The sequence below is a fragment of the Taudactylus pleione genome, unplaced genomic scaffold, assembly GCF_031769625.1.
Source record: "Taudactylus pleione unplaced genomic scaffold, aTauple2 ptg001020l, whole genome shotgun sequence".
Taxonomy (NCBI): domain Eukaryota; kingdom Metazoa; phylum Chordata; class Amphibia; order Anura; family Myobatrachidae; genus Taudactylus; species Taudactylus pleione.
The window spans coordinates 1100305-1113987 of NW_028285421.1; the positions used below are offsets into that span (position 1 = coordinate 1100305).

Below are 13683 nucleotides of genomic sequence, written 5' to 3' on the forward strand. Positions count from 1 at the left end.
ACCGGACCACCAGAAGGATAGAACACGCTAGACTGCCAGGGCAGAGATTTACCAATAATAAATAATAAAACTGCTCATGTACAATCACACTGGTGCTGCTGCCTGCTAAGGAAGATTTATCAATGAGTCGCTTCTTAACATGTCCCTAGTTAATGTAATATACTGGCCAAGCTAGATGGATGTAGTTGGCAAAACATTTTTTTTTATATTTTAGGTATGGATGGGTTTGATATAAAATATAGACAGGAATTAGATAGATAACATCTAGATAGACAACAGATAATAGACAGGCAATAGGTTGACAGGGACAAAAGGTCCCATCAGCTAGGAATCTTCTTCTGCCTCATGTGACAATGCAATACCTTCTTACTAAGATTAATCCTTAATAATGACTTGGCACCTGTTATGCAGCTTAGCTGGTGTACAAATCCTCATACAGACCTCAAATGAGGCAATGCCAACCTCACAAAATACACCAGAATAATAAACAAAATCTGCACTGGGGTATAAAAATCAACCACAGTTAGGGCCTATATGGAGGATGATTGCATTCTTACCCCGATGGCATGTGTTCTTATGAAGAGCGGCAATAATGTCACTCAGCCAAAAACTATGGGCCTGATTCAGACCCACTCGCAAGCGGGCGAACGTACGTTAGGCGTACGTACAAAAATATTTAAATTCAAGGGTTCGCTCGTATTTTCGAACGCATCTAAAAATCCTCCCCAAACTCTGACGACCCCTCCTCTAACTAACGAGCGTGCGAAATAGCGAGCGTACATCCCCGAAATGGCTTGAAGGGAACGCACGCACAAGTATAAACCGGAAGTGGCCTTGTCAGATGTCGATTACCTGCTCCTTTATTCTGCCTACCTCCATCAATCGTATCATGCCAATCAATGTATCAATTAGTTTTTGTTTTTTTTTCAACACAATGCAAGAAACTTTACTCTTGTCAGTGTTTGTTTTCCCGCAGAATACGTACGGCTTAAACATTCGCTTTTATTGCTCAAAAAACATGTTACCCACAATTAAACAATTGTTCTATTGCTTTGGATCCCCGCATGTTACCCGGGGTTCATTTCTTTATTTAAATTTGCTTACGCATGTCACTGCATCAAGCCTATCATAACTCTCCAGAGATTTCTGGCCCTGTCGAACACATGACTCATACACTAACCAATAGAATTGCTCCTGTTAATTTCCCAAATACATTAGCCAATCAGTAATTTTTTGGCCACTTTATCAAAAATTATTTTTAGGAAAAACACCATTGCCATCATGAGAGCCTCCGCATTCACCAGGCGCGAGCTGCTGGTGCTAACGGAGGTGATAGATAGGCGTATCACCAGCCAGCCTCCACCCATCACCAACCGGCAGAAGCGTTCCGCATATGCGGAGGCACGGGCCCGCCTGCGCTCCTTCGGCTCACGCCGCAACATCGGCCAGCTGGAGCGCAGGTGGTCGGACCTGCAACGGCAAACGCCTAGCTTGCTGGCATGCTTTCGCATGCAGATTTCAGAAAGTAAGTTTTATGTTTTTTGTTTTTCATGTTTGTCTTTGTGGCCCAAACTGCGTGTGCATGTTTTCATGTCTGTCCTATTTATTCATTCTCCTCATATTTGCCTGGCCATGTTTTCCCTCTATTTCATATTTATTCATTCTCCTCATATTTGCATGGCCATGTTTTCCCTCTATTTCATAATTATTCATTCTCCTCATATTTGCATGGCCATGTTTTCCCTCTATTTCATAATTATTCATTCTCCTCATATTTGCATGGCCATGTTTTCCCTCTATTTCATAATTATTCATTCTCCTCATATTTGCATGGCCATGTTTTCCCTCTATTTCATATTCATTCATTCTCCTCATATTTGCCTGGCCATGTTTTCCCTCTATTTCATAATTATTCATTCTCCTCATATTTGCCTGGCCATGTTTTCCCTCTATTTCATAATTATTCATTCTCCTCATATTTGCCTGGCCATGTTTTCCCTCTATTTCATAATTATTCATTCTCCTCATATTTGCACGGCCATGTTTTCCCTCTATTTCATAATTATTCATTCTCCTCATATTTGCATGGCCATGTTTTCCCTCTATTTCATAATTATTCATTCTCCTCATATTTGCATGGCCATGTTTTCCCTCTATTTCATATTTATTCATTCTCCTCATATTTGCATGGCCATGTTTTCCCTCTATTTCATATTTATTCATTCTCCTCATATTTGCATGTTTTTTGTTTGTGGGGGTTGATTTTAAATTGTTTTTTGGCCAGGATTTGTGCTGAAACTAACCACAATTTGTTTGACATCTTTTAGGGGGACAGCCAAGACTACGCCGTCACTGTCCGGCCAGACGGCGGTCACGCCAACTCTCCCCAACCCCCAGCCAACACTCCACCCCCAATAATTCCCCTATTCCCCACTCCTCCCCAGCCTTCCAAGACCCTCTCCCAGAAATGTCGGGCCTCCTTCCCCTCCGTCCCACTTCCCCCTCTCCTCCAACCACCCCTCTTCCAATTACCCCCTCCCCGGAGTCCGTAATAACCCCGCCCCGATCTTTGGGGAATGGAGGCTCCTCCGAGGAGGACGATGGTGGGACTTCCGGAGCTGCCGTTTTGTCAACCGGTATGTTTTTCTTTAGCCTTTTTTTTAAGCACAAACTGTTTGTATGTAATCATGTGTCGTTCCTTTATTCGGGGTTTTTGGGTCGACTTTTGGTGATTTAGCAGATTGCCTTTACCTGTTCCTGCTGATTTCAACATACACATATCACACTTGGGGGAATTTGTACATAGGCCTTGTATTTTTTGCAGCCCCCATTTCATTTTTTTGAGTTTTTTTTTTTTTTGGAGTCATTTCGTTGTTTTTTTTAATTTTTAATGTGGTTTCCCTATTGTTGTATTAATCCACACACTTTTCTCACCCACAGAGGAACAGAGGCGTCGTCAAGATGTACAAGACTGTGTGGCCCAGATGCGCCAACATATAATTGGGGTGCTCGTGGCCCTTGACCGTCTGTCTAGCATCCTTCGTCATTAGTTTTTTTTTTTTGCTTTTTCTTTTACAAAATAAATTGTATTTTTCAAACATACGTTCCGGCTAATTCGTTTTTTCAAACCCAAAGATTGTTTACCCTGACATAAGTAGACTGTTCCTGCAAGGATTTCCATTTTTTTAAAGTAAGATTGGGTTTTGTATTTGTATGTAAAACAGCCACAAGAAACACATAACAGTCACAATGTCATTTCCCTTTTTGGGTGTAGTGTCAATTAGATATTTCTACATTTTACAGGTTCCTAGTTGGTGTGCAAGCTGCTTAGGCCAATCTTACAAAGCCAAATGATTGTACAGGCTTCCTTTTGGTGTGGGTTTTGAACCTGAAAACATATTTCATTTTAGCTCAACTGGCGACAGTACTGGATTACCCCTTAGTCAAATGTACCGTGTGTGAACCTGGTTACACTTGCTGGTAACGTCCAAAAAAAGGAAGAACATTTCACTCTACAAACATTTATTCAAAACATAACTGATAAATCAAAGTGGTCACTCACAAAAAAAACACAGTGATAATCTCAAATACAACACATACCAAACAAAAACAACAAATCAAGAACTGGTTGACGAAGTACCATGCCAACATGATTCCACAAACATGGCGTTGCGATATGGGTTCCATAATATATTCACAAAATGTCCAGATCCAGGTTTGGTAAGGGTAGCTGGAAGTAGTGAGCGTTGGAGTGCCAAAGATTATGTGAACAAACAGAAGATGGTGAAAAAATCAACAAAAAATTAGAGGTTCGCAAACAAACCCAAACACATTAGGTATAAACACTGTTGTTTTGTAAAAACTTACCTAAAAAATCTGGCCACCACATCATCGCGTATGGCCCCCCCACATACTCACCTCCGACCAACCTCGGGGGGCCATCCTCAGGTAAGGCATCCTCTGGCTGCATTGGGACACCACTCCTTATGGCGATGTTGTGAAATATCCCACACAGGACCACAATTTTCGACACCATATCCGGCAAATACATGAGCTCGCCACCAGAGCGGTGGAGGCATCGGAATTGGCCTTTTAAAAGGCCGATACAGCGCTCCACCACTTGCCTGGTGGCTGTAAGTGCGGAATTATATGCACTTTGTGGGCCTGGTGTGGGAGCCAAATAAGGAGTGAGCAGCCAGGACATGCAAGGATATCCACTGTCTCCTGTGAAAAAGAATAGACAACATCAGGAACACTGTGTATCAAGCTTAACATTGTTATGTACTAAAGGTCTCCACTTACCCAGAAGCCACGCATCACCAGCTTGTAGGCTGTTTAATTTGTGCCATATCCCTGATTGCCGGATGATGAAGGAGTCATGTGCACTTCCGGGTAATTTCGCATTCAGGGACAGGATCTGGAGGGAGGCATCACATACCACCATTACATTCAGGGAGTGATAGTGTTTCCTGTTTCGAAATATGGCCTCCAGCCGTGCTGGAGGCTGAAGTGGTATGTGAGTACCATCCACAACCCCTATGATGTGTGGGAAGCCAGCTATTTGGTAAAAATTGGCCTTGGCCACACTAAGGGCACCCATATCCAAAGGCATTTGAATAAAATGATGGAGGTGCTTGAAAAGTGCCTCCATCACTGCCCTCAGGATCCGGGAAAAGGAGGATTGGGAGATGCCCACCACTATTCCCACCGTTGTTTGAAACGATCCTGAGGCACAGAAATGTAACACCGCCATAAATTGCGTAAGTGGTGGTATTGCTGTTGGACTGTCAATTTGCCGCTCCAGATCACTTTCTATTAATGAGAGAGTGTCTATGATGATTTTGGGAGGTAGACGGTAGTGTCTTAAAACCTCATCATCGGGCATTCCAAAAAGGGTGACACATGTTCGAAATATCTGGGGCCTTGCATGCCTACGATGCCTATGCCTGGGACGAGATTGAGGTTGGTCGGCTTCCGGGAGCATGGCCAGAACAATCCGCCCCAGATCTACCTGAAATTCAAAGATTTCAATGTAAGGCTTTTGACACACCCCAAAAGTAAATTAAAACAACTTAGCTTGATGATACCATCCATTGCTGCTTACATGCCGGGGTATTGTCATGATACGTCCAAACTGAAAATAAACAACAAAATTACTTGACACATTTCACTCTGTGCATTTTTGTTTCTAAATTTTGTGCTAGACCAAACTTAAAATATGCGAAACACACATTTGGCAAAACAGCAAAACGACATTTCACACAGTACATCAAAATGGGTTGAAATGTTTGCACAAAAAGTGAAAGGGAAACTTCAAAAAAGTTAAAATGATTAATAAGCATTTTAAAATGCGCTAATTAGTTCGCAAATACAAGTCACAAGAGTAAGTATTAAAAATGCGCTAATTAGTTTGCAAATACAAGTCACAAGAGTAAGTAGTAAAAATGCGCTAATTAGTTCGCAAATACAAGATAAAAAATGGACTTACCAAGAGCAAATATATAAGAGTCCAAATGAAAAGGTCTTTTGGTTCGAAAATAATCAAAAACTAAAATAGAAGAAATTATGGATCCAAAATTTACAAAAAAGAAGAAACACAATGAAACAACAATTGATCAAAAGTTAGACTTCACAAAACTTACCAAATCAAGAAACGAGGTCCAAAAAATATAAACCAACAAAGAGAACGGAAAATAAAAACGCAAATCTACCCAACAAAAGAATCTCCAACCGCCAACTCCTTTATACGCAATCAATAAACTCCAGCCAAGGTAACCTCCAACAATCCAAAAACGCCACCTCGACTCGAGACACACCAAGCCATAAATAGTGTTTCGTTTCCCGCACAAATTAAGGAGGGATCATAGGGACGCACAATCAATGATGCGGCCGCAAAATAAGGACGCATGTATAAATACGTCACGAAAACACATTCAAATTCTGGTGTATTTCTTGTTTGGACCTCAGACATGGCGACAGACCAGGGAAACAATGCCCAAGAGTCAGGCGGTAAGTCTTTCATGCATTTTGTATCAATGATTAATTTGAAACATAAGATTGGGCAAGTTGTGATTTTGTGAATTCTCAAAATTTACACAAATAGGTGAGGAGGATGACATGGAAGAAGCTGCTGGCCCGAGTATTCCGGCCAAAGTGGCCAAAAAAAAAAGGCAGCCACATTTCACAAGAAAGGAGATGGAGGTTTTGATACAGAAGTGTGTGGACATCCTGCCACAGGCAGACAGGAATATGAGTCTAAGCTAGAAGTGGAGAATGTGGGAAGAGGTAGCTGTTGCTGTCAATAGGGTGGGTGATTATGTCCGTCTAGCCCAGGATGTCAAACGGCGGTAAGTAAACCCTTGCCCCCCCTAAAAACAAACACCATTTTAAAACAAAGGATAATGGCTTCCATTTTTTCCCACAGATGGGGCGACTTCAAATATCACCTAAAGCAAAAACTTGCTGACAGGGCTAGGCATGCAAGGGGGACAGGTGGGGGTCCCACCCCTGTGTCATTGGAGTTGACGGATTTAGAAGAGCTGGCACAGGGGTGTGTGCAGTCTGTGGAGGTGTTTGGCGTGTCCAACATGGATACGGACATGCCAGACTTTGCGGCTCCTCATGTTGTCTCAGGTAAATCTTTTGATGCCATCAACTCAGAAATGTTATTGTGCCAATATGTAGATTCTAATGTGAGGCTTTTCTCTTTTTTCCTAACAGAGACACAGGCGGATGACTCTGCTCCAGAGGGGAGCCTTGGCCACCGAATTTCTGCTGGCTCGGCAGGGGAGGAACCAGTACATCCGGCTGAGGACCCTGCAGAAGCCAGTCCAGGGCAATCCCCCTCGCAGGCAGTGTCCCTCCTCACAGAACTCAATTTCAAATCGGATTTCCATACGGAGATTCTGCAGAGGATGAACGCCAGTCTGCTACGGGTGGCTGAGGCCCTGGAGCAAAATGCTGCGGCCAACGTGACCATTGCTCAGGCCCTGGCGGAAAATACCAGGGCCAACATCCGCATAGCCAATGCCCTGGAGCAGCTCGTTCGCCAGCACATGGTGGAGCCGACCTCCCTTCCTGCCGGAACATCAGGATCCTCCACCTCTGGCACAACATCAGCCAATCCTCCAAATGTGCCTAGCCCTGTGCCTAGTCCAGAGGCCACAACATCTGCCTCTGGACAGGCCAGCCCGATGACATCCCGGACCCGGTCTGGCGCCCTCCCTCCCCCATCCAAACGGGTGAAAAAACGGTGACAGCAATGGTGACTTTTCCCACAATCCTTCTGTGCTTGGCTCATATTCCTTTATGGTCAAAACTTCCCTCTCCTTTCTTGTGAAATGTTTTTTTTTTTTTTTTTGTATGTTTATGTCAACCGTTATGTTGGGCCAATTTGTTTGATTTGTGAACATATCTTTGGGCAAAAAATATGTCCCCAATATTTTATTTGTTTTTTTATTTGTTTGAGCAATAAATTGAAACAAAAAATCTGACATTGGATTGTGAAATTATTGTACAAATGGGTTACATTTAATCCTGGCCCAAAAGGCAAAAACTGGCCAAAAAAAAAAAAAAAGGGCTCTTTAAGGAACGTTTAAAAATTCATATAACGAGGCAAATTCAAGAGGCACAAATAAAATGGTGAGAAAATTAAAACATGATGACATTATTGTTACAATAGGCCATAACCACCAAATTGAGGCCAAAATAAACGCCCACAAATGTACGCAAATTGATTGTGTCATCCTGACATTAGCAGCTCTGAGTTCCACCTGCGTACGGTTTTGTGCTATCCCAAAAAACTGCTTTCCAAACACATACCAAGCCGGTTTTCAATACAACACTAATTGCTTTTCTGCCCTCCCGCGATTAATCGCAACAACATCGAGGAGTCCCGGGACGGAGGAGAAAGCCATCGCCAATGTGGTCGAGTAATCCAGACCCTAAGCTGTGCGAGCATTTTGAAGTGAAAGAGGATCATCCAGTGACGTATGAGTCGGTCCGAACACATTTTACGCTCGCATCTGCTAATGTATGTACGCCCCAAAAATGCCTCGCCACGCCTGCGTTTTTCCATCTCCACCCCCGTCAACACCCTAAAACGCCCTGTTCTGTCAATCACATTTGACATGTCACTTCCTGTACGCTATTTTAGGAACGAGTCAAGAAAAGCTCGCAATCTGCCGTACGCACATGCGCAGTGTAACCGACGCATGCGCGGTTAGTCAACATCGGAACGCAACGAGCGTACTGCTGTTAACGAGCGGCTCTGAATGAGGGCCTATGTTCCTTTTTGCCACAGTCCTGCAATGCTCCCCAGTCGCAGGTGGGTACACTAGGTGACAAGAGGTGAAGTCCAAGCACCATTATTAGTGGGTCTTTACGTGTTTCTCCATAGACAGTACATATGATTCATCAGAAGATAAATGTTGCTTAGAATTTGAACACTATTTAAACCAGCCTGGTCCAATTCATTTCTTGTGTCCTGAATGGAAATTGCTATCACTTTTGTCTCATAATGGGTGTGAGTCTACAATCCCATTTAACATCCCCAGACCTTTCTTAAAACCTTTATATTTATAACTTAATTCCATTTATACTTACATATAAAAGTATATAACACCAAATATAATAATACAGCATTTTATAGACATCACTGTAGGTGCATGCAGAATAAACATAATAAATATAAATATAACCAAAACACGTGCAAGGATTCACTAATTCCTCTATAGGCTAGAGGGTTACAGTAGTACTCCAGACACCCTTAGACTCTCCTTAGGGATTTGTGACATTTCTGAACACACAATTTGTTCTTCTGCCATTACTAGCACTAATTTTCCTGTTTTCATGTTTTTTTACACCTTTTCTATACTGAGTAAGAGGGTTTTGTGCCAGGGTATAAAAATCAAGCAGTGCATTTATTAGTCACATACAGGTTATAAAACAGTGAATAAATAAAAATGTAAATATATACATATACAGTAATACCAATCATCTAAAAAGCCAACTTATAAAGGTTTACTCATATAAGTCTGAACCAATATGTAACAAGTGTAATATAGTTAGTATCAGCATTGATTGATAATTGTAGCAACTTAAGTTCAGTAGATACTTTTCTTATCTAGTTGTAAAGTCAATTGAAGTACCTGGTAACCTCAGTGAAGAAGGTTGAGTGCTGGAAGTAAGGAAGGACAGGCATAGCACTAGCTTATCCTCAAGGAGCCAGATGCACATTTTTGCCTTTCATTTAGTAGTCTCACTTCCCTTTCCAAATTGTCAGAATGTCGTCAATATATCTCAGCCAGATCAACATGTTATATGTGTATTCTGCATTGTCCATGGAAAACATAAGTTTTGGTTTCTCATCACTCTAAGTTCAAGTTAGTATATGTAGAGGCAAAACTTTTTCTGAGTTCTACTATGTATTTGAATGTAGAATATATAATTGAATATTAAGTACATTTTAGCTTAAGTGAATCTGAGCAGATATAGGAGAAAATCATTCACTTCTTTTCCTCGCTCCATGTCCATTATATTAGGTTAGTGATTTATAACATATACAAGGTCTCTTCAACACACGTGAGTAGCATGGCACTGTCTCTTAAGGTGATATCATGCAATTTACTCAATGCGTGAGAGGTGTCCATAAACTATAAAGGTCATTCTGTAATGTGTTTATAGAGACATTTGTCATTCTTATGGCCTTTTGGAAGCATTTAGCAGGTCACACACATTAGCTCCTCCCTCCAAAGTTATTCAAAATCTATTTTTATAATTGCAACTTCCACGCATGCCGTATCAAGTATAAGGATTTGGTAAGGCCCCACTATCTGTTATAAGACTATTATATGGTCAGACCACCTGTTATAGGGATATGATAAGGTCCCACCATCTGTTATAAGACTATTATATGGTCAGACCACTAGTTATAGGGATATGATTAGGCCCACTATCAGTTATAAGACTATTCTGTGGTCAGACCACCAGTCATAAGGAAAAGATAAGGCCCCACTATCTGTTATAAGGATATTCTATGGTCAGACCACCTGTTATAGGGATATGATAAGGCCCCAGCATATGATATAAGGATATTCTATGGTCAGACCACCTGTTATAGGGAAATGATAAGGCCCCACTATCTGTTATACAGAAATTCTATGGTCAGAACACCTGTTATAGGAATATGATAAGGCCCAACTATCTGTTATAAGGATATTCTATGGTCAGACCACCTGTTATAGAGATATGATAAGGCCCCACTATATGTTATACTGATATTCTATGGTCAGACCACCTGGTATAAGGATATGATAAGGCCTCACTCTTTGTTGTACAGAAGAGATAAGGTCTCAGTGCCCACACCTCTTTGTACAGATTATAGATTGAGAAGAGCATGGTTTATTTTCAATGTTTGTAACTTTTTCTTTCTTCCTGTCTCAGTAAGACAATTGGAGATGTTGATAATCAGACAGATCACTACTGGAAGTTTCATCGCTTTGGTCTAATAAAAGAATACAATGAGCGCCCACCTTTTCCACCACCATTCATCCTGTTGTACAATCTGTACCTTGTCCTGATTGTCCTGAAAGACACCATTTGTAATCTACAAGCACAAGACTACAGTGTACTGAGTATGAAACCGCCATTGCCTTGGGATTAAGCATATATGTGTAAGCTCTGTAATAATCAGGTTGCAGAAATTGTCACACATTGTCCTTGCAGGACTGAAGCTAGAAAAAGACCAGGAGTCATCGCTGCTGTCCTGGGAATCTTACATGAAGGACAACTACCAGCATACAAAGCAACAGCAAGAACGGCAGAGCCAGGAACATCTGGTGAAAGAAACAGCCGACAGGTAAAATCTCCTTGTACTTCCCTAATGTTACTACATTGTACAGTAATGAATGGCATATGTCCTAATACCCACACTAGTGTACAGATCTCTGGGGAAGGATAAAAGTGGCTAATTTCTAGTGGGAACATTTGGTTACGCAGTTCAGGTGTAGGGGCCATAGATAATGTGCTGCCTTCTGATTCCTTTATCTTTTCTTTCCGTGCTGTGCCTGTAACACCCAACACAAGAAATAATCAGAAAAGTGCCTTGTACATGGGGAAATTACGTCACAGCTTTTATTAAATAAATGAAACTTGTTAAATTGAGGATGTTGGTGGAGACTAACAGATGGGGCAGCAGACACCATCCACATGTTGGCCTCATGTGGTGCATGCCAGTCCTCACTCCCAGCTTCCTCAGCTAAGCCAGTCACCTATGCACTGATGTGCCTTTGTATGTTTCCTACCATTAGCGTTGACACAGTGGGTTGCCCATGTGCATAGCCATGGATGCAGCTGTAGTGACCTCTCTTGCTGAATGGCCTAAAGGAGTAGCTGGTGACATCTTGACCACAAAGCAAGATCTTAGGGTCTACCATCTGGCACCCTGCTGTGACCCACAGATACCTGTAACCCTAGCCAGCAAATGTAGGCAGGCTCACAAATTGTTTAATACATTTGGCATGTGTGTATGAGGGGGGGATTGATACATTGGAAGATGAGAGCTAACCCCTCCCTCATTTCAAGATCTCTGAGCCTAGTTGAGTCTCATTAGAAAGAAATTAAAAGAGATCTTTGAGCCAATTTGAACCTTTTTAGGATTTTTTTAGGATGTGGCCAAAGGAGGCTTTTAATTGGGTGCTAAGGGCAGACTTTCTGAATCATTGTCACTGGAAGCATGATAGGCTATCTACCATGATATTTACTGGGCCTGAGAAATGCCGGGCCTTAAACATGAAGTTCCCTGTAAGGAACATGAGTACGAAATGTTGCAGTAGCTTTAGCGAAGACTGTGATGACGCTTGTTGTCTATTGATAGCCTGGACTATGCTTAAATTGTTGAGCCAAAATAGTGTGTGGTCTTATCTGAGTCCCAGGGCTATTACAATGGGCGATAGCTATAACGGCCATAGGTTTTTGGTGAAGCCTCTGCTTTCTCAGCATGTTAGCCATGGTTTGACACACCATTCCCCCTGGAAGTAGGCCCTGATACCTCCCCAAGAGCAATCTATTTTATGCTATAACATGCTTGATACCAAAACTGGATGCCATTAAAATTCTCTTGGAATGAGATCCATACATGTACAGTACCAGTCAAAAGTTTGGACACACCTTCTCATTCAATGGTTTTTATTTATTTGAATTCTTTTCAACATAGTAGATTAATACTGAAGACATCAAAACCATGAAAGATCACATATGGAATTATGTTGTAAACAAAAAAGTGTTAAACAAATCAAAATGTTTTATATTTTAGATTCCTCAGAGTAGCCCCTTGTGTTTGGATGACAGCTTTGCACACTCTTGGCATTCTCTCAGTCAGCACCATGAGGTGTCTCCTGGAATGGTTTTGAAGTAACAGGTGTGCCTTATCAAGAGTCGACCTGTGGAATTACTTGCCTTCTTAATGTGTTTGAAACCATCAGTTGTGTGGTGCAGAGGTAGGGTTAGTCCCAGTCCGGCTCTGGTTAGAACACAGTGGACACCACTATTTGACTACTGTTGTAATCCATATTATGGCACCAACCACTCAACTCGGTAAAGAGAAACGACAGTCCATCATTACTTTAAGACATGAAGGTCAGTCGATAAGGAAAATTTCAAGAACTTTGAATTTATCCTCAAGTGCAGTTGCAAAAACCATCAAACACTATGATAAAACTGGCTCTCATGAGGACCGCCCCAGGAATGGTAGACCAAGAGTTACCTCTGCTGTAGAGGATAAATTCATTAGAGTTACAGGCCTCAGAAACTGCTACTTAACAGCACCTCAGATTAGAGACCACATAAAGGACCTCATTCAGAGTCGGTCATTGCTGCCGCACGGTCGTACACAGCCGATGTTCACTAAACTGCGCATGCGTAAAGTTCACAATGCGCGTGCGCAAACTAGCTGTTACGATCAGAAATTTCTCTCTCCTTGAACACAGCCAGGTCGTTAGTTTGAGTGACAGAATGAACCGTTTGTGGGTGGTAACAGGGGAAGGTGCTTGAAAATGGGGGAGTGGAGATTCGAACGCAGGCATGCCTAATTATGCAAACGGCGTTTAATGGGAGTGCATAATTAACAAAGTAGTGTCATGGCACATGTGACATGGGAGGTTTGAACACTGACTTGATCATAGTGCTTAAGAGAGGGTATGGTCAACCTTAAGCTCTACGGCCAGCTCCGATGGTTCCCGATGGACGCGATTAATCCTTATATCCCAGGAGATGACGTGTGTTGTGTTCGAGAAGGGGGCATGATTTAGTCTTACGATCGCTTCTTACCCTCGGTCGTTCAGCTAACGATCTCATCTTAGGACCGCAACTTGTGATCGCTTCATTTGCATATCCGGCCCCTTTCCCCTACGACCGTGCGGCCGCAACATCCGACTCTGAATGAGGTCCAAAGTCTTCACAGAGTTCAAGTAGCAGACAAATCTCAATATCAACTGTTCAGAGGAGACTGCGTGAATCAGGCCTTCGTGGTCATAATGCTGCAAAGGATGAACAACAAGAAGAAAAGAATTGTTTGGGCCAAGAAACACAAGGAATGGACATTAGACCAGTGGAAATCTGTACTTTGGTCTGATGAGTCCAAATTTTAGATTTTTGGTTCCAACCGCTGTGTCTTGTGAGATGCAG

General features: G+C 42.1%; 1 protein-coding gene across 1 annotated transcript in view; it reads left to right on the forward strand.

Moving 5' to 3' along the window:
- The window catches only part of LOC148454257 (transient receptor potential cation channel subfamily M member 2-like), a 333820-nt gene that overhangs the window by 313955 nt on the left and 6182 nt on the right, over nucleotides 1-13683 (forward strand). Inside the window, 2 exon segments of the mRNA XM_088461125.1 lie at nucleotides 10444-10634; nucleotides 10726-10858. Of these exon segments, the coding sequence (XP_088317251.1) occupies nucleotides 10444-10634; nucleotides 10726-10858 (324 nt within the window).